Here is a 21,482-nt window from a genome sequence, read left to right on the forward strand (position 1 = left end):
CAGCGAGCGGACAAACCGGCAGACTCACGAGACGAGGGGGGCCGCCCAAGAGAGGGGGAGACCATCGACCTGAGCCTCAGCCTCCCACTCAGGAAAGAGCTGGCCGCCATGAAAGAGATGATCAGATTTGACATCCAGGTGGCGGTTAAGGTGGTGGTGACGGAGGCAATGGTCACCCTACAAAAGACGATTGATGGACTGAGGAAGAAAGTGGAGGCGCAGGAGAGGACAACAGGATTGTCGCTCTGGAAGCAGAGGTGAAAATGTTGGTAGCGGCCTAAGGGAGCTTGAAGGGGAAGGTCGAGGATCAGGAAAATAGGTCCCGATGACAGAACATGCGGAATATGAGCCTGCCAGAAGGCATCGAGGGTAGAGACGCGACAGGCTACATCGCCCAAATGCTGGGCAACTTAGTTGGGAGGGACAGCTTCCCGACCGAACCCCCCCAGAACTCAACAGAGCACACAGGTTGCTCACACCGAAACCGAAGGCAGGAGAGCAGCCGAGAGTGATCATCCCGAAGCTGCACTGATACCGGGACCGTGAGAGGATCCTGCAGTGGGCAAGGCAAACAAAAGCGAGCACATGGGAAGGACACAGCATCTGTATTTATCAAGACATTAGGGCAGACCTGGCAAAAAGAAGGCCCGAGTTTAATCAGCGCTTTATAAAAACGGGGTGCAATTTGGCATGTTAGTCCCAGCTAGTCTCTGGGTCACACACCAGAGCAAAGAGTATTGTTTCAATATCAAAGTGGAGGCAAATGACTTTGTATGGGCCAACGACCTGGGCGAAGGGCAAGCGAGGCAGTTTTAAAGGTGGGTCAGAGGAAGATTGCCAAAAGAAACAGAGACTCTGAGAACAATTTAACATGTTCGCATGGGACAATACTGCCTTGTTCTGTGGTAAAGCAAAAAATGCAGAGGATATTGGAAGGCTGCAGAGGGATTTGGATAGTTTAAGTGAATGGGCTAGGGTCTGGCAGATGTAATATAATGTTGACAAATGTGAGGTTATCCATTTTGGTAGGAATAACAGCAAAAGGGATTATTATTTACATGATAAAATACTAAAACATGCTTCTGTGCAGAGGGACCTGGGTGTACGAGTGCATGAGTCGCAAAAAGTTGGTTTACAGGTGCAACAGGTGATTAAGAAGGCAAGTGGAATTTTGTCCTTCATTGCTAGAGGGATGGAGTTTAAGACCAGAGAGGTTATGCTGCAATTGTATAAGGTGTTAGTGAGGCCACACCTGGAGTATTGTGTTCAGTTTTGGTCTCCACTGAGTCCTTTCCTGAGAAAGGTGCTGGAGGGAGTGCAGTGGAGATTCAGTAGGTTAATCCCAGAGTTGAGGGGTTGGATTACGAGGAGAGGTTGAGTAGACTGGGACTGTACTCGTTGAAATTTAGAAGGATGTGGGGGGTTCTTATAGAAACATATAACATTATGAAGGGAATAGATAGGATAGATGCAGGCACGTGGTGGGTGAAAGCGGAATTAGGGGGTATAGCCTCAAAATATGGGGAAGTAGATTTAGGACTGTGCTTGGGAGAACATCTTCACCCAAAGGGTTGTGAATCTATGGAATTCCTTGCCCAGTGAATCAGTTGAGGCTCCTTCATTAAATGTTTTCAAGTTAAGATAGATAGTTTTTTGAAGAATAAAGGATTAAAAAGTTATGGTGTTCGAGCGGGAAAGTGGAGCTGAGTCCACAAAAGATCAGCCATGATCTCATTGAATGGCGGAACAGGCTCGAGGGACCGTGTCACAGGAGAGAGCGATGACAGGGAAATGCAGTTGAGGGGGCAGGCAGAGAAAATGGACAGTCAGCGGGCATAGGCAAAGGGCTAGACCAGCCCTGGGAGGAGAACCACCGTCCTAGAAGGGAGGGCTAGCACGGGAAGACAGGCAGGAAGTGGGGCCGAAGGAGGGAGGAGTGCTTAGCCAGAGGAGGGGGGATCACAGTGGTATGGAGGGGGAATGCAGGGGAGGCGGGGAGGGGGAGACAGGGAGGAAGGATGGAGGTGCCCGGGGGGAATACAGGGAGGGAGGATGGGGGTGCCCGGGGGGAACAAGGGATACGTAGGAAACAGGATGAGAAAAAAGAGTTGCACTCGATTGGCTTTGGCAGGTAAAGAGCAGGTCGAGGTAGCTTGACAGGGCACCGGTAGTTCTGGTAAATGTGTACGTGCCCAACTGGGATGACACAGAAGAAAGACCATGGCGGAAATCCTCGACTTTGAAGGAAGGCTGTGGAAGGAAAACGGAGCTCCCAGAGGAAACCCACGCGGGCAGAGGAGAATGTGTAAACTCCACACAGACAGTCACCCAAGGCTAGAATTGAATCCAGGTCCCTGGGCTGTGAGACAACAGTGCTAACCACTGTGCATCCATGCCGGTGGATGATCAACTTCTGGTTTGGCCACTCTAGTACCCCATGCTTGGAACAGTGCAAGTGCGGACATGCCTGATGTGCACAAGAACCACACAGAATGGACAGGTTATGATGTCACCCAGTGTCTAATGCTGACTTGGGCTAATCTCCTATGTTGTCCATACAGAGGCAGGTAATGGTCTCCTGACTCGCGCCATTTAAAGGCATCAGCAGGAGACATTTGGGAGAGATGCCTCTGACTTGCTTTTGTTGCTGCAATATTAATGGAAGTACTGTGTCCTGTGGAGCTCTGAATTCAGAGTCAGAGGGGAGCAGTGCTGGGCTTGCACAAAGAGTTCAGTGGAAGTTAAAGGCTCCTGAACAGAAAGCTTACTCTCACTCATAAGGCGATAGTTTCAATCCCTCTTGGGCTGTGGCTCCACAGGAAGATGGAGCATGTGGCAGAAAGAGGGAAAACCTGTGCTTGAAGAGAAGAGGAGGAGTTTTCCAAATAAACGGCCATACCCACTCAGGGCTCTCAGACAGCAGGTCTACCTTCGCTTCAGACAGGGACAGAGTCTGAGGCAACTATAATCCACAATGAGATTGTCACAAAACATTGCCAGTTCCTCCAACCTGACCTACAGCCAAAGAACAGGGCGTGGGTGGTGTGACGAGAGACCAAGGAGATCACAGTTGCCCTCAATTACCACGCCTCAGGGAGAAAATTCTCACAGTGGTGGCAACAGCTCTGCTACTCGGACAACCTGAGGAACTCTACAATATTTGCCGGAACATATTTCGAAGTTCATGGTGGTCTACCAGTCCTACAGTGAGCACCTTGAGATGATGAACAGAGGAAAGGAGGAAGCATGGGGGACAATATTGCTGTCCCTGTCTATCTGATCAGAGTGTAGCTTTCCCGACCACATCACTGTTGCTGCACAATTCCTTATCTTACAATCCCTCTGCCACGGACTATCAGCCAAAACACCACCAGAAGAAAAATCTATGACAACTTTATACATAAACATTTCCCAAATTACATATACACTCAGACTTGGTGCTGCAAAGGAAGCTGAAACATCAACCACCAGCTTACATCACGTTGAGTTCACAAGTTGCTTTCATGGAATCGGCCACCATTTCTACACTGAAAAATATGTCCTCTGCAACAGAACTTTACTTGTCCTAACCCTCCTGGCAGCTGGCAAGCAGCCTACACCCTCAGTGCCGTCTAGATGGACCAGATGGCCTCCTTCTGCACTGTAGGGATTCTATTCTATGGATTCCACTTCTTCCTTTGACGTCTGCTCTTGCCCTCACCCTTCATGGAAAGGCACCACTAGCTGGCTAAGCAGCAAGTAGTCCCGGGTATCTGAAAGCATAAATGCAGAAGAGGGGGGTTGGGGGATTTGGATGGGACATGGACAGGAACAAACCATCAACCCGGATGTTATCAAAGATTGTCCCAGTGGCTGCTGACAAAACGATTCATAACACTGTCCCCTCCAAAGGGCCCAAGAGATATCTGCCCCCTGCCAGTGCTCTGCTCCTCTCTCCTATTAATAATGTGCAAGAGAGAGTGGCAGTAAGTTTGTTGAGTGATGTGCCAATGATAGAATAGCTAAAAGTATGTGGAAGCTGTGAAATGTGGATATGAGGCTTGCAGCATTGGTAAGTGTGTCAGTTTGAGCTGGAGATGATGGTTACACAAGAATCAATGATGGAGGTGTGGTGCATTGAGCAAAAAGCGAGGTTAGTGTGGTTGCTGGGCGATAGCATTTGAAGATGTATCTGCTGACCTTGACCACTTGTGAGAGGTCATTGAACTTTTTTGCAGAATTGCAGCCAGCTCCTCAAGGCCAGAATCCTTGAATTGACCTTGGTGGCTACCAGCTCCCATTCGTTTTGCGATGCAGCAACATTCAGAAACATGGTGTCTCTCCTCCTTTCCAAGCTCTGAGCCAACTAAGGCCTTCAGCACCACATCATAGAACCTGGGGGACCTGGGCAAGATTCTCTGGCCTCCCTGTGGTGTGTTTCTCGGTGGTGGGAAGCGACCCAACGTTGGCCGGCGGCAGGATCCTCTGTTTCCACCACTGTCAATGGAAAACCAGTGGCGGGAATGCACCATAGGTGGGACTGTAAGACCCCGCCAGGGTGAACAGCTGGAAGATCTTGCCCCGTGTCTCTGGTCCATCCTTCTCAAACACCTTTGGAGACAGTTTTACCACCTACATCCCTTTTAGAAAATACAGGTTGCCTTTAAGAAGTGCAAGATAGCCATACATACACCTGGAGCCGCTGCTGAACATGAAACCAGATAGCGGTGAGTTCAGCACTGGGCTGCATGCTGCATTCAAGGGGACAAGAAGTCAACAATACATCTCCATGTATGCATCACCTTGATCAGGTTTGGGGTGATCTTGCATCACTATTCCCCCATACTATAAAACTGTCATTATTTAATCAATAGCACATTGATTAAAGACACCAGTGGGATGCCAGAACTCCAGGAGCAGAGGTGAGGAACCAGGGGGCAGAGGTGAGTGCAGTGACCATTACTGAGGAGAACGTTCTGGGGAAACTGAAAGGTCTGAAGGTGGATAAATCAGCTGGACTGGATGGACTACATCCCAGGGTTCTAAAAGAGATGGCTGAGGAGATTTTGGAGGCATTGGTGATGATCTTTCAGGAATCACTGGAGGCAGGAAGGGTCCCAGAGGACTGGAAAGTGGCTAATGTAACAGCACTGTTTAAGGAAGGAGGGAGGCAGAAGACGGGAAATTATAGGCCGGTTAGCCTGACTTCGCTCATTGGTAAGATTTTAGAGTCCATTATTAAAGATGTGATCGCGGAGTACTCGGAAGTGCATGATAAAATAGGACTGAGTCAGCTTGGTTTCGTCAAGGGGACGTCATGTCTGACAAATCTGTTAGAGTTCTTTGAGGAAGTAACAAGCAAGTTAGACAAAGGAGAACCAGTGGACGTGATTTATTTAAATTTCCAGAAGGCCTTTGACCAGGTGCCGCATTGGAGACTGTTATATAAGTTAAGAGCCCATAGTGTTACGGGTAAGATCCTGGCATGGATAGAGGATTAGCTGACTGGCAGAAGGCAGAGAGTGGGGATAAAGAGGTCTTTTTCAAGTTGGTAGCCGGTGACTAGCGGTGTACCTCAGGTGGCGGTGCTGGGATCACAACTTTTCACAATATGCGTTAATGATCTGCAGGAAGGAACTGAAGGCACGGTTGCTAAGTTTACAGATGGTACAAAGATCTGTAGAGGGGCAGGTAGTATTGAGGAAGCAGGCGGGCTACAGAAGGACTTGGACAAGCTAGGAGAGTGGGCAAAGATGTGGCAAATGGAATACAATGTGGAAAGGTGTGAGGTAATGCACTTTGGAAGGAGAAATGGAGGCATAGACTATTTTCTAAATGGGAAGATGCTCGGGAAATCAGAAGCACAAAGGGACTTGGGAGTCCTTGTTCATGATTCTCCTAAGGTTAACGTGCAGGTACAGTCGGCAGTTAGGAAGGGAAATACAATGTTAGCATTCATGTCGAGAGGGCTAGAATACAAGACCAGGGATGTACTCCTGAGGCTATATTAGACTCTGGTCAGACCCCATTTGAAGTATTGTGAGCAGTTTTGGGCCCCGTATCTAAGGAAGGATGTGCTGGCCTTGGAAAGAGTCCAGAGGAGGTTCACAAGAATGATCCCTGGAATGAAGAACTTGTCGTATGAGGAACGGTTGAGGACTCTGGGTCTGTACTCGTTGGACTTGAGAAGGTTAAGGGGGGATCTTATTGAAACTTGCAGGATACTGCATGGCCTGGTTAGAGTGGACGTGGAGAGAATGTTTCCACTTGTAGGAAAAACTAGAAGCAGCGGTCACAATCTCCGACTAAAGGGACAATCCTTTAAAACAGAGATGAGGGGGAATTTCTTCAGCCAGAGGGCGGTGAATCTGTGGAACTCTTTGCCACTGAAGACTGTGGAACCAAATCACTGAGTGTCTAAAACAGAAATAGATAGGTTTTTGATCAATAAGGGGATCAGGGGGTTATGGGAAGAAGGCAAGAGAATGGGGATGAGAAAAATATCAGCCATGATTGAATGGCAGAGCAGACTCGATAGGCCTAGTGGCCTAATTCTGCTCCTATGTCTTATGTCTTAATAGTCTTATCTGGCATGTGTTTCAGTGATAGCCAGATTATTCCATTGGGATAGTCCAAATCACTGAGTGTCTTAAAACATAGGTTTTTGATCAATAAGGGGATCAGGGGTTGTTTGATTGATTTGATTTATTGTCACATGTACCAAAGTACAGTGAAAAGTATTTTTCTGCGGTTGAGGGAACGTACACAGTGCGTACATAGTAGACAAAAGAATACATTGACAAATGGTACATCGACAAACAGTGATTGGTTACAGTGCAGAATAAGGGGCCAAACAAAGCAAATACATGAGCAAGAGCAGCATGGGGAGGCACGGTTATGGAAGGCAGGAGAATGGGGATGAGAAAAATATCAGCCATGATTGAATGGCGGAACAGGCTCGATGGGCCGAGCGGCCTAATTCTGCTCCTATGTCTTATAGTCTTATGGTCTTATTAGCTCAAAGTATTCAAGAGAATAAAATGATATAGCATTGGTATGCATTAGAAAAGCAAAAAAAAATCAGAATACTTTATTTCTGCTGGATGTGACAAATGGCTTTAACTATTAATATTCAAAATCAACAGCATGGAATAGAGACATGCATGATGCCAAATTTGCTCAATATTTTCAACGGCTCTTTGGCATTCAAATGAGTTTTGTGGTCTGCAAATTAGGATAAATCCAATTTCCACAGGTTTTTGGGCTGTGATAGCTGTGCTGCCATTTCTCGTCAGGTCTGAAATATCTGAGTGAGTGACAAAGCTGCTGGGAGCTCATTATCATACATGAATATGTCAGGCCATCATATTGCACAGGAGTGTCCAAATGCTCAGAGTAGCATCCTGAATGTACCAAAATTAGTTCACAATGAGGTGGTGCCAACATTGGCTGATATTGATGGGGGCGCTTTCGTTTGCAATCTGGCATTTGTAGAATCTTCAAAAAGTAATTGCTGCAGTAAGGACTGAGTTTTTGAAGCTGAGATGCTGATTTAAACCCGTACAGAGACAAAGGGAAAAATTGACATGGCTACGCAGTGTTGGCAGGGGAGTGGGGAAAACTAAATCTTTCTTTCAAAGGTCTAACTCCAGCACAATGGGCCAAATGGTCTTTTCGGTGTTGGATGATTATACGAATCACGCTTGCAGAAAAGGCAATTTTCTAATGCACGCAGTTTGCAAATTCAATGGTTAACAATGATTTCCTTTATAAATTATATTCAAATTTCTTCAGAAAAACTCAAACTAGAGTCTGAAAATTGCCCTTTGATTGGTGAAGCTATTAATTATGTTTTTAAACTGCAAGCTGGACATTGGAGATATCTATAGATAAGCTGAAGGCGTTTTTGTGCAGAACATGGTCCATTGGCAATAGCATCCTGAAATATTGCTTGTCCCTTAAAGCTCTGAATATTGATGAAGTAAAGGAAAAAAATTTACATATCTGAAGTTTGAAACTTGTCTTTCATCCCAGATGTAAGCAGCTTATAAAACTTCAAGAGCTATGGTGTCACTATATTGATGCATATAATGCAATATATATATGACAGGCGATAAAGAAGACTTACAAAATAATAGGTTAGTATATTGATAAATGTGATCTGAACCTTGAAATTATATCAAAACAGCACGATTCTCACTTTCCTCCCATAGTCCAAAGATATGCAGGTTGGGTGGATTGGCCATGCTAAATTGCCCTTAGTGTCCAAAAACAAAAGGTTAGGTGGGGTTACTGGGTTACAGGGATAGGGTGGAGGTGTGGGCTTAGTTAGGGTGCTCTTTCCAAGGGCCAGTGCAGATTCAATGGGCCGAATGGCCTGCTTCTGCACTGTAAATTCTATGATTCTATGATATCAAGGGCAGTTAGGGATGGGTGACAAATGCTGGCCTTGCCAGAGACGCCCACATACCAGGAAAGAATAAAACAATTATTTTGCTCCATGATAGTTTTTTGAGAGTAACGGTGGTTGTAATGCCAGGTGAGGGACAAATGAGTATAATAACAAATAAGATGAATGGTCCACAGGTGCAATATGTCATATGACAGGGCCAACAATAATTCTGTCATAAATGGATGTTGAAACCACCAGTATATTTTATCAAGATGCATATCTAATCTCCATGGAACAATACAATGCTGTTATTCTTTCACCATCATTGAAACAAATGAAGTGGAAAAACTTTTAGTCTAATGAAGGTTACTCCATCTTGAGCAGGTCCCTCTCCATGATGACTGGACTAGCACTCTTTCCCGTGGAAAAGTGGGAGAAATTCCCTGTCGACGCATGCGGAGTGGCAGCTACATAAAGGCGATGGGCGATGATGACAGCGAGGACTCTGAAATGAGCCCTAAACCATCCCCAAAGACTGCAGCAAGACGTCAAAGCTATCTCAAGGCCACACAACAGTCACTCAGTGAGCAGATCAGTCAGCGGAAGTAAGTTTCCATGCTCATTTCTCCTGTACGTCCTGCTGTTTTGTTGCAGAAAATGGATTGTTATTATTTTATGGTAGACAGTGTTTCATTATCACCACTTTCATATTCCGTTTGGAAATCATTAAATGATTAAGTAGCTTTTATAATCCAGGATTTGTGAATTGCTGTGCTGGATTCAAGAAATCAACTGTTACCAACAACCACAAAGTGATCTTTAGGAAAACATGCTTAGTGCAAGAGAGATCTTCTTCATTCAAAGATCCTTTCATAGTGGAACTCATGGTTTAATAGTTCAAATAAATCAAATTGCTGTCCTTTCCATCAAGAGATTTCAGTTGGAAACCAGCTCAGAAATAGAGAATTACATCAACATCTTTCTTAAATGGCATGTCACATCTTGCTGGCCGCCTGCCCATTTAAGATGTTGACACGTTTCAGTGGACAATAGATTGTGATATTTCTACTATGACAACCGTAACATTGATTTTAAAAAAGCATTGTGCAGCGAGGATCCATAACCCAGGGTAACAATTTGAAATGTGTGACATGATGCGATAATGTAAGTTGCTGCCTGAGTAATTCTAAAATTTTACTAGCAAGTGGGCATAAAAAGGGAACACACACGCAATCTCTCTCTCACACAAACAAACACACATTCTCACACAAATACACACACATTCTCTCTCACACAAATACACACACATTCTCTCTCACACAAACACACACACATTCTCTCTCACACAAACACACACATATTCTCTCTCTCACACAAACCTACACTCACATTCTCTCTCACACACAAGTACGCACACATACAAATTCTCTCACACAAACATACACTGGCATTCTCTCTCTCACACAAACACACACAGATTCTCTATCTCACACAATCACACTCACATTCTCTCTCACATAAATACACACATACACTTTCTCTCACAGATACACACAGACGGTTGAATTTTGCACTCTATGCAGAGTGCTGGATTATCAAGAAAAGCGGCATGCAGATAATGAGTTTTCTCTCCAGATTCCCAGGCACTCTTATGTACAGAAAATCTGGGGGCATGGTTTCTGCCATCACACTGGTGGGGTGGGGGCTGATAGAGCTAGCAACACTTGCTCAACAGAGATTGAGGAGTTCCAATCTGCGTTATAACAAAAAAACACACAGACACAGGGGACCTCCCCACAAGCAACAGGGCAACACCCCCTCCCCCACCCTACCTCTTCCCCACAAGCACCAAGGCAACCTTCTGTCTTGTCAGTTTCTTTTGCTCAACCTGACAGCATTTGGAAATATTACAAACTACAGACAGACCTGGCTCCTTCCATTAATTACTTCATTTGTATCCCACTAAGATGTCCTATCACTTGCTTAGCTAGGACTAAATACAATCCCTCGTAAATTATCTACTCTCCTTGAAATCTCCAGCAATCAAAACAATATCCCATTAGCCATTCCTCTGTAAACAAGTAAATGGTTAAAATCAATCATTACCTCAACTTTTACAACTCCATAATTACAGCTTTAGTAGACACTGTCTGTATGTATTTTAAACCAGGTTTATTAATAACATTACTACCACAAATAAGAAATATAATATATAATCATTTCTGCATTCATCACCGTTGGCACATGGCTCCGATAGCAAGGCTCATGTTTCCATGAAAAATCAACATTAGATCTGGAGGTTACTCATAAAACTGGTGCCTCGACAATTAGCCACACAGTGCATGTTTAACAGATGCTAACTGTCCTCCTAAACTTCAAACATGCTCAGCAGACAGTGCATTGACATTCCCAGCTAAAAGCATGCTACCCACCATATTGGATAAGGTGATTGTGTTGGCCGCAAGAGCACATATCAGGAACACTTAAATGTCAGGTAGTTTATTCTAATTATGATCCTTCTCAACTTGTAAGATTTTCGAATGCTCCAGCCCTTCACTTGCCAGAAGCTATTATTGTTATTATTATAGAATTTACCGTGCAGAAGGAGGCCATTCGGCCCATCGAGTCTGCACCGGCTCTTGGAAAGAGCACCCTACCCAAGGTCAACACCTCCACCCTATCCCCATAACCCAGTAACCCCACCCAACACTAAGGGCAATTTTGGACACTAAGGGCAATTTATCATGGCCAATCCACCTAACCTGCACATCTTTAGACTGTGGGAGGAAACCGGAGCACCCGCAGGAAACCCATGCAAACACGGGGAGGATGTGCGGACTCCGCACAGACAGTGACCCAAGCCGGAATCGAACCTGGGACCCTGGAGCTGTCCACAATGCTACCGTGCTGCCCCTAGCACACATTATGTGTGCTAAATACGCCACAGCAAAAGATGGCAACTTGACCACGTGTGGAGGAAATTGTCCAACTCCTTCAAATTTGCCCAAATTAAAATCCTCCCAATTAAATTTGATTTGGATTTTACGTTTAGTTCCGAGTTCTTCCCTAGTTATAACTGCATTGTTCAGTCTGTCGCTCTGAGTCCCAACTCTGAATGTGCATATTGAGTTAGGTCACCTCGATTACACGTGCCAAATTATACTGGTATTTGCGCTGGCTACTCAGGTTTCCCTTCACCTGAATCCTGCTTCCCTCGCATTTCATACCAGCCAATGCTGAGTCCAGGTTGCTGGTGGCCTACCGAAGGGATGGTGATCTGGAAAAATGCTCCTCTGGTAACAGCGTAGGCTTCTTTCAGAACTGCAAACCTTCCCGTCGAAGGCAGGGATGATTTTCTGGGACCAACATCAATAACGCATCTGTAAACATTTATACTATCAATAATTCAAAGGCGGCATCTGTTTGCAGAACATAATTGAATTATTCTGTCATTTAAATTTACCAGCTACGATTTCTCTGACATTTAAAGGCAACCAGACGATCAAATCCATAAGAGGTGTGGCACATTTGGCACATCCCCTGTTAACCTGAAGTGCTTGTCTTGTGCAAACAGATAGATTTTAAAAAGCTATGTTTATGCAAGTCATGATATTTTGACACACAATGGTATATTGGTCCTCGTGTCAGCTCCTCAGCAAGTCCTGGTGTAGAAGACACAGTCAGGGCTACTTTAGATTTAATCAATTCAAGATTTGTTGTTGCGGCTCGTCGCTGCTCCCAGCAGGAGATGTGCTGTCATGGTAAGTCACGCTTGTCAGTCTTGTGCCATCCTCACTCATCCACTGTAGCACATCTATAATGCCCGTCATTCGACTACGCCGAGGTCGTCTTCACATTCTGCCGCCCTCCACTTTGCTCTCCAGGAGAGAACTCTGCAGCTTTTCACCTCTGAATAAGCGTCTAAAATACTGACATTTTCCTTGCTGGATGTCACATTTTAAGAGTTATATTTGTCCTTGCCATTTCCTTAGTCCTTTGGTCTGTATGGGCTTTTTATCATAAGTCTTAGCATCCACATTTCAAAGGGCTCTATTTTCTTCCACAGATGTTTATTTATTGCCCATGTTTCAAACGCATACAGGAAAGTGTATGAAACAGGGATGGGAAAGCAACGACGCGGGGGCCACATGCAGTGCATCTGGGTTCACTCCCCATGTGCAGGGTTGTCCCATTCTGCTCAATTCCGTCCGTGCAATTTTTTTCCCCACCGGTATGACAAACGTGATACGCACATAAAGCAAGGGCAAATTACGTGAGGTACTTGCTGATTGCTCAGAGCATTGACTGTGGGAGCCATGCACTCCCTGTGCTTCCAAAGTATAACTATTTATTTTGTTCTTAACATTTGAAGTTGATGACGGTTCTGTTAATGAATAAATGATTAAAGCATTTTCCATAACTCGTTATGAAATATTTAGTGTATTAAATGTCTTTAATCTTATTCAAATGCTTACGGTTCGTGAAAAAGCCTGATTGCCATCTTGTGGCCCACTGAGATGAAGGAGGGTCACTCATGTGGCCCACTCACTAGCCTGTAAAGAGTATGGCAACTTATGAGTTTTTCCTTGTTACAAGGTTGAGTGTTATTGTTGTTGACACATCCTTCTCATTCTCAAAATTGTTTCTATCCTTCTCTTAATTTTGGCATCATATCTCCCATCTTCTGTTATCACTTGCCCTAAATCAACAAACTTATCTACTTGTTCCAGTGTGACACCATCCACTTTAACCTTCACTCTACTTTCTTCTAATGTATTGCTCCTCACTACCACCTTTTTTTGGGGGAAGATTTCAGTCCGTTCTCACCAGCAGGATTTTCCAGTCCTGCCGACAATGAATCCCCACTGCGGGTTTCCCAGCGGAATGGGGTGGATTCAATGGATAATTCCATTGCCTGCGTTGGGACCAAAATATCCCTCCAATAGCGGGCCACCGGACGCCACACGGTGTGTGGAAAATCCTCCCCCCCTCCCCCTTCCCACCATTGTCTTTTTAGTGTTCATACTCAAGGCATATTCAAAACTTCTAGACTTTACTTGATCTAAGATATTTTGTTGGCTTTTTTGGATTCTGCGAGTAGTGCTGTGCCATCAGCATACCAACTGCTTGTTATTTTCTTGCCTCCAATTTGTTGCAACATGGAAATCTTTTGGACGTGGTTTTCCAGTTTCCCCCGTGGGAGGCGGCTCGCTATTGGCCGCTGGCAGGATATTCCGGTCTCGCCGTTGTCCACAATGTTTTGTGTGGCTCGCCCATCCCGCTGCCAGGAAACCTGCCAGGGAGGCGGGGAGTGGGAGTCGGCTTCAGCGCGACTGGAATATCCCGCCGGCTTGAAGGCCTGTAAAAGGGAGCTAAACTGAGGTCCTCAATGTAAAAAAAAAATCCCATGGCTCTATTTCAAAGAGGAGCAAGGGAGTTATCCCAAGTGTCCTGGCCGAACATCATCCCTCCATCACCATCACAAGAACAAATTACCTGGTTGCTTATATTTGCTGGAGCTTGCCTTGCAAACATCGGCAGCTGTCTTTCCACATTACAGCATTATTCCTCGGCTGTCAAGCACTTTGGGACATCTTTGAGGCAGTGAAATGTATTCTATAAATACAAGCCTTTCTTTTCAAATGCATTTGAGAAAGCCTGAATTTTAACACATCTGTTACATCACACTGCAGACACAACAATAAGAGAAACCAGAACACTATCGCTTGGCAATCCAATAGAACATTGCCTTGAATAGGACAATGCCAGCTCAGCTCAATCTTAATTAGTCGCATCCCATCGACCAGGCAATCGCCCCTTGCAGCTCCTTTGCAAATCTGTGGCTGCCCACTAAGAAACTGCAGAGGACACAAGGAGCCTGGATAGGAAAACCTCTTTCATTTATTTTCAGAGACTATAAACTCCTGGTATTGATGAAACAATTTGATTAGACTAACCCTCATTATCAACTGGGCACCAGTACAGCATCCACATCAATAGGATGAAAATTTTGTTTGGAGTTTGCTTCATTTTCTATTTCACTCACAAAACAAAGCAATACAGAACTCATAATTAACACTCAGGGCCATTGTTTGTCTATGGTTATGACAATTTAGTAACCCGAGGAAGCCATCGGTAGTGGAACAGATATTTAACTATATACAATATTCTGCTCAAGGCAGTAACTCGCTCCCAATCCAGGTCTCACAGGGAGAACTAACCACACCAGGCCTTGCTTTAGGCTGGCTTTTATGTAAGTCTGTAACAAGCACCAGATTGGTGGCCTCTGCCCCTTACCTGGGAAGCTCATACTTACAATCACTACAGAGCAGAAGGAGGCCATTTGGCCCACCGAGTCTGCACTGACCAACTGAAAGAGCACTCTATCTTGGCCCAATCTCCCACCCTAACCGCGTAACCTCACCTAACCATATTGGGGAAATTTAGCATGGCCAATCAACCTAACCTGAACATCTTTGGACTGTGGGAGGAAACTGGAGCACCAGGAGGAAACCCACGGAGAGAACGTACAAAGTCCACACAGACAGTATCTGTGTTCGATACCAAGGCTGGTATCGAACCCGGATCCCTGCCGCTGTGTGGCAGCAGTGTTAACCACTATGCCACTGTGCCGCCATGAGTCCCACAGTGAGATCAACAATGGTTTCCTTGTGGAGGTGATAACAAGCAAGAACAATAGGTTTGTACCCCATAGACAATAGTTAAATTACCAATGTAGAATAAACACAGGTAAGCTAAACAGACATTCCACAACCTAGTATTCAATATTTCCATGTATTTTAAAATATAGCCGATTGATGGTTTTAGACAGTTTCAGCCTTCATGTAATAAAGTTCTTTATTTCAATCCAAACAAAGCAAGATGACGCTTTTTAGATTAAGAGCATGTTTTCAGCTGCCATTGTGACAAAATTACAAAACCTTAATGCTGCTGAATATCATGTAAATGTAATGTATTTCTGGCATATGTTTTTCACACGTGAGTCAGAATCTATAGCTGGATCTTGAATGAAGTTGAGAATTTTGTTCCAGCAAGTTGAATCAATAGATACATTGATCAATCTTTTTGTGAATATTTTTCTGTTACCCGTCTCGAATTGACTTCTCGGCTTTGCCCTCTTCTAAAATCGATAAGTTCACAATTGCCTTATTTTAAAGAAGACATTCTTTGGTTAATTTAAAAGTTTTTTTTTAAATAATTGGAAATTGACTTCATAATTCAGCTGGCCCAACCCCTCTAATAGAACACCTCCAAGTCAACTGCAGGGGCAGACACAACAGAAGAGGCTGTTTAGCACAGGGCTAAATCGCTGGCTTTGAAAGCAGATCAAGGCAAGCCAGCAGCACAGTTCAATTCCCATAACAGCCTCCCCCAACAGGCGCTGGAATGTGGCGACTAGGGACTTCATTTGAAGCCTACTTGTGACAATAAGCGATTTTCATTGCATTTTTTTTCATTTCAATAACAAGCATCCGTCAATGTCAAACAGGCGAGGAAACCGAGTCAGGCTGCAGGAGAGCGACAATTGTGCAGTTGTGTGAACTCAAACGGCCAACATTTAAAATGCTGGTAGCTCGGGAAGCTAATAAGAGCATTACGCCTACTTGCTTTCTGACTATGATCTTTCCTTGGCCCCCTCCAATTTCTCAATTGCATGCTGCATGCTGCCCCTCAGTGACATCATCTGAATGCATGGCATCAGTTTATCAGAGAATAACATACCATGTTTTCTCTTCCTGTCCCTGCACCGTTACAACTGGAGATCCCCTAGGTCCTATCCTTGACCCTTTCCTCGAAGTGCTGTCCCTCAGCAGCATTGACTGGATACAGATCAAGTTCCATGTGTGTGTTGATGACACTCACCTTTTGTTTTATTCGTTCATGGGACATGAGCATCGCAGGCTGTGCCTGCATTTATTGCCCATCCCTAATTTCCCTTGATGGGGCAGTTAAGAGTCAACCACATTGTTGTGAGTCTGGAGTCACATGCAGGTCAGACCAGGTAAGGACAGCAGATTATTTTCCCTAAAGGACATTTATGAGCCAAATGGGTTTTTACAACAATCGACCATGGTTTCATGGTCATCATTGGATTTTTTTTACTGAATTCAAATTTCACTATCTGCATTGGCAGGATTTGAACCAGGGTCCCCAGAGCATTACTCTGGGTCTTTGGTTTTATTAGTTCAGTGACAATATCACTATGCCATCATCTCCTCTATCTGATTGACCCTCTCCATTGACCCGTTGTTTGTCCAACATCCAATATCAGATAAGCAGAAATATCCTCACTTTAAATATTAGGAAAGCTGAAGCCATTGTCTTTAGTCCCTGCTCAAGACTCTGTTCCCTGACAACTATTCCCAGCCTTCGTCCTGACAACTCTCTGAAGTTGAGCCAGACCATTCCAACATCCATGTTGTGTTTGAACCCAAGATGAAATTCCAACCACATATCTGCCCCATCACCAAGACTGCCTACTTCTACCTCTGTAACGTCACTGAACTCCGGCCCTGCCTCAGCTCATTTAGTGCTGAAGCCATCACCCCTAAACTTGCTACCTCTGGATTTATTAAAAAGCTCTCTTGAGGGCGGCACGGTGGCACAGTGGTTAGCACTGCTGCCTCATGGTGCCAAGGTCTCAGGTTTGACCCGAGCTCTGGGTCACTGTCCATGTGGAGTTTGCACATTCTCTCTGTGTTTGCGTGGGTTTCGCCCCCACAATCCAAAGATGTGCAGGGTAGGTGGATTGGCCACACTAAATTGTCCTTAATTGGAAAAAATGAATTGGGTACATTAAATTTTTTTAAATGCTCTCTTGGCCAGCCTCCCACTTCCAATCTAAAAAACGTGAGCCCATCCAAAACACTACTCTTCATATTCTAGCTCACGCCAAATCTTGTTCAACCATCACCCCTGTGATTGCTGACCTTTACCAGCTCACAGTTAGACAATGGCCCCATTTACAATTTTCATCCTTGTTTTCAAAACTTTAATAAAGAGTCATCCAGACTCGAAACGATAACTCCCTTCTCTCTCCACAGATGCTGTCAGACCTGCTGGGATTTTCCTGCATTTTTCTGTTTTTGTTCCAGATTCCAGCATCCGCAATAATTTGTTTTTATCCATGTGCTTAGCTCCGTTCGCCGTAAACTCTGAAATTCCCTCGCTAAACCTCTCCGCCCCTTTAAGATGTTCCTTAAACCCTACCTCATTGACAAAGGTTTCGGCCATCTGCTCTTCATCAAAATTCCTTACTGATAACACTCTTGAAAGTGCCTTGGGTTATTTTGTTGCATTAAATGTGCTATATAAATATAAGATGTGGAGATGCCGGCGTTGGAGCACAGTAAGAAGTCTTACAACACCAGGTTAAAGTCCAACAGGTTTGTTTCGAATCACTAGCTTTCGGAGCAGAGCATAGTGGTTAGCACAAATGCTTCACAGCTCCAGGGTCCCAGGCTCGAATCCCGGCTTGGGTCACTGTCTGTGTGGAGTCTGCACGTTCTCCCCGTATGTGCGTCGGTTTCCTCCGGGTGCTCCGGTTTCCTCCCACAGTCCAAAGATGTGCAGGTTAGGTGAATTGGCCAGGCTAAATTGCCCTCAGGGTCCAAATTGCCCTTAGTGTTAGGTGGGGTTACTGGGTTATGCGGATAGGGTGGAGGTATGGGCTTGGGTAGGGTGCTCTTTCCAAGAGCCGGTGCAGACTCGATGGGCCGAATGGCCTCCTTCTGCACTGTAAATTCTATGAAAAAATACAAGTTATAGTTACTTTCAATTTCCTTCAGAAGTGTTTTAATCTGATTATTTTCTCATTAGCTGGTTGGAAATATTCTTTTACAATGTATTTTAAAGAACACTATTCTATTGAACAACAGAAGCCTACAGCTAAGTTTCCCATTACAATTTGAAATTTATATAAATACATATATAAATTTCAAAGATTTGCACATGATGAAGCTGGAAAAACAAATAACTGGACATCAATAACAATGGAGCTATGCAACCACTGTCCTGACCATAGGAGATGTTGCCACCTGCTGGTTCATATATTGCTAAGAAGCAATCCGTCTTTCCCTCACTTATACAACGTTCCTGGGCGAGATTCTCTGGCCTCTCAGCAGCTTGTTTCGCCGGTGGGGGGGGGGGGGGATTTCTGGTCCTGCCACTGTCAATGGGATTTCCCATTGAATCCACCCCACGCTGCCGGAAAACCCGCGATGGGGATGGGCTATCGGCCGGACCGGCAGATCCCACCGGCCTGACCAGCCAGAAGCTCTTGCCCCCTACCTCTAAGGTACATTATGTCAGATGTTGCTGTGACTGGGCACCTAACAGCATCTGCCATTAGTTAAATTTGGCCCCGTACGCTTCAGCTCAAAGCATTTTTCCCGCAAATTTGCTGAAAATGTGAGCTGAAAGTGGCGGACACAGAACATCTGAGACCGGAGTCAACAGGGTATCTCCTTAACCAATCAAAATGAAGGATTGAGGGGAAACAAGCAGAATGACAGGGTAAAGGGGTAAATTAAATCCGGTACAAAAAGAGAAACAGAGAATGAGAGGGAAAGATTGGATTGAGGGAGAAAAAAAGACGGAAAGAAAGAGTAATTATTAAACATTTTAAAACCGTTTTTTTAATATCTCCAACAACAGGTGCATTGGCACTTATTGCAAACTTAGCAATTACTTGTGATTGTACTAACAAGATTTAACTTTCTGTGGTGATTTTTTGTGGTTTGCATCTACCAAGCAAATACTGAAACTTCACACTTTAGAGCATTTCAATGATGATGCAGTGGGTAAGAAGCAGTTTTCTCAAAGCTAATGACAAGATGGTGCGACGGCAGCATTTTCCCTCCAAGCTTCTGAGCCCTGCTGTCCGGCTCTTTATGTGCAACATTGTTTGGGAAACTGAGTTTCAACGAGACAGCCAATTAATAGTCAGACGGCGGGGCTTAATGCCATCCAATTAAGTTGGTGGGCAGGCTCTCCAAGCTGGAGGACCAACGAGAGGCCTTCCAGCTTGGATTGAGCAGTGAACTGCAATTGAAATTACAAGAGGGCGGGGCGGCGTGTGGCGCAGTGGTTAGCACTGGGACTGTGGTGCTGAGGACCCGGGTTCAAATCCCGGCCCTGAGTCACTGTCCGTGTGGAGTTTGCACATTCTCTCCATGTCTGCATGGGTTTCACCATCACAACCCAAAGATGTGCAGGTTAGGTGGATTGGCCATGCTAAATTGCCCCTTAATTAGAGAAAAATAATAATAATTGGGTACTCTAAATTTATTTTTTAAAAATTGAAGAAAAAGAAATTACAAGAGGGCATTGCAAAATGGAGGCAGCCTCTCTCCAAATTCGTAAATTAACATTGAAAATTTATTTTGTGCCTGGGCCACCACTGTTTGGTTGGGGAGAGTGGAAGTATTGGGGGAGCAGCTCGACAAGCCGGCCTGCTGCTGCTACTACAGCCGGCATTTAGGCCTCCAAGCAGATAAATCAGGCCCTTGGTGCCCATGTGGATCTGGGAATCAACTGAAAAATCCCAGTCAGCTTCGTTGACTTAGCCTTAAGTGGCTATCCCACCTCCACAAAATGACCCCTGAGTGGGATGGAGCAGCGGAACTGGCACACTGGTCAGTGGGGCTACTTTGCGAGTCCACCCACACTTCTGCCCCCACCGGGGCCTAAATATAAAATTCCAAGTTTTGGGTATTGCCATTTACAGGAAAATTTGGCTCTTTGATTCAGTAATAAAATGCCATGCCAAAGTGCACTGTATGTTTGTCCCCGATACAGTGGGGTCAATTTTAACTTTGGGAACCATTAGGCAAGTGGGCAGGTTGTGTGCTCACGTTGCCGGCCCAATGTCCTTGCTGGAAACCTGAACCATTTCAATGGTTGGGCCTTGTTTCAATCGTCACAGTGAACTGTGAGAGCTGGACCAGTGTCACAGGCAGTTCACCATTCAGGAAAGATCAACGCACCAGGCAGGAATTCCAGCAACTCCCATTCACGGAGCAGAGCAGGAAGTGATGAGGTTAAAGACAGTTAGAGGAGGGGTGCAGAGGGGCCGTTAGAAGAGTTTTGTGGGACCAGAAGGGGCAGTCATGCTCTACCGGTCCCACAAACTCATTTATTTCAAAGTTTTTCTCAGAGTAAGGTCAGTAAAGGAAGCATGGTCAGCAGACTACACCTGAGCGAGACATAGACCAAGTGAGTAGTGAATTAGGTTCACCTGGTAAGTCTTCTTTAGGTTTGAATATAGATTAAGAATCAAGCTGTAACACAGAACAAAAAACTTCAAGGTAGACTACTTTGTTAAACAGGGAACTGCCTGGTAGAGGCAGTTACCTGTCAATCAGCTGAAAGTAGTTGGTTCAATTAGTATTAATAACTGTAACCCTTCTGGTCCCACAAAACTCTTCTAACAGCACCTCTAAACTAGATAATGACTCATCAGAGAGTCTATGTAAGAAACAGCCTTTTCAAACCTCATGGCCAGTCAGGGATGCACAGACAGGAGACTATGCCTGAGTGAGACATAGACCGAGTGATTAGCAAATTAAGTTCACGTGGTAAGTTCTGGTAAGTCTTTTTCAGGTTTAAATATGGAATAAGAGTCAGTCTCTGACTTAGAACCAACAACCTCTAAATAGGACCCTGCTTAGGGTCCCGGGTTTGATTCCCAACTCAGGTCACTGTCTGTGCGGTGTCTGCACGTTCTCCCCGTGTCTGCGTGGGTTTCCTCTGGGTACTCTGGTTTCCTTCCACAAGTCCCGAAAGACATGCTTGTTAGGTGAATTGGACATTCTGAATTCTCCCTCAGTGTACCCGAGCAGGCATCGGAGTGTGGCGACTAGGGGGTTTTCACGGTAACTTCATTGCAGTGTTAATGTAATAATGATCACTTATTGTCACAAGTAGGCTTCAATGAAGTTACTGTGAAAACCTCCTAGTCACCATATTCTGGCACCTGTTCGGGGAGGCCGGTACGAGAATTGAACCCGCGCTGCAGGCCTTTTTCTGCATTACAAGCCAGTGTTTAGCCCACTGTGCTAAACCAGCCCCTGTAAGCCTACTTGTGACA

At 45.0% G+C, this 21,482-nt stretch overlaps 1 protein-coding gene across 5 annotated transcripts in view; it reads left to right on the top strand.

Annotated features, from left to right (window-relative positions):
- Positions 1 to 21,482, top strand: part of LOC119969612 (disks large-associated protein 4-like) — an 847,967-nt gene that overhangs the window by 556,176 nt on the left and 270,309 nt on the right. For all 5 annotated transcript variants that reach the window (XM_038803470.1, XM_038803469.1, XM_038803472.1 and 2 more), the window contains one exon: positions 8,756 to 8,976. In XM_038803470.1, the coding sequence (XP_038659398.1) occupies positions 8,756 to 8,976 (221 nt within the window). The remainder of the gene's footprint in view (positions 1 to 8,755; positions 8,977 to 21,482) is intronic.

This window comes from Scyliorhinus canicula, chromosome 7 (genome assembly GCF_902713615.1).
Source record: "Scyliorhinus canicula chromosome 7, sScyCan1.1, whole genome shotgun sequence".
NCBI classification, from domain to species: domain Eukaryota; kingdom Metazoa; phylum Chordata; class Chondrichthyes; order Carcharhiniformes; family Scyliorhinidae; genus Scyliorhinus; species Scyliorhinus canicula.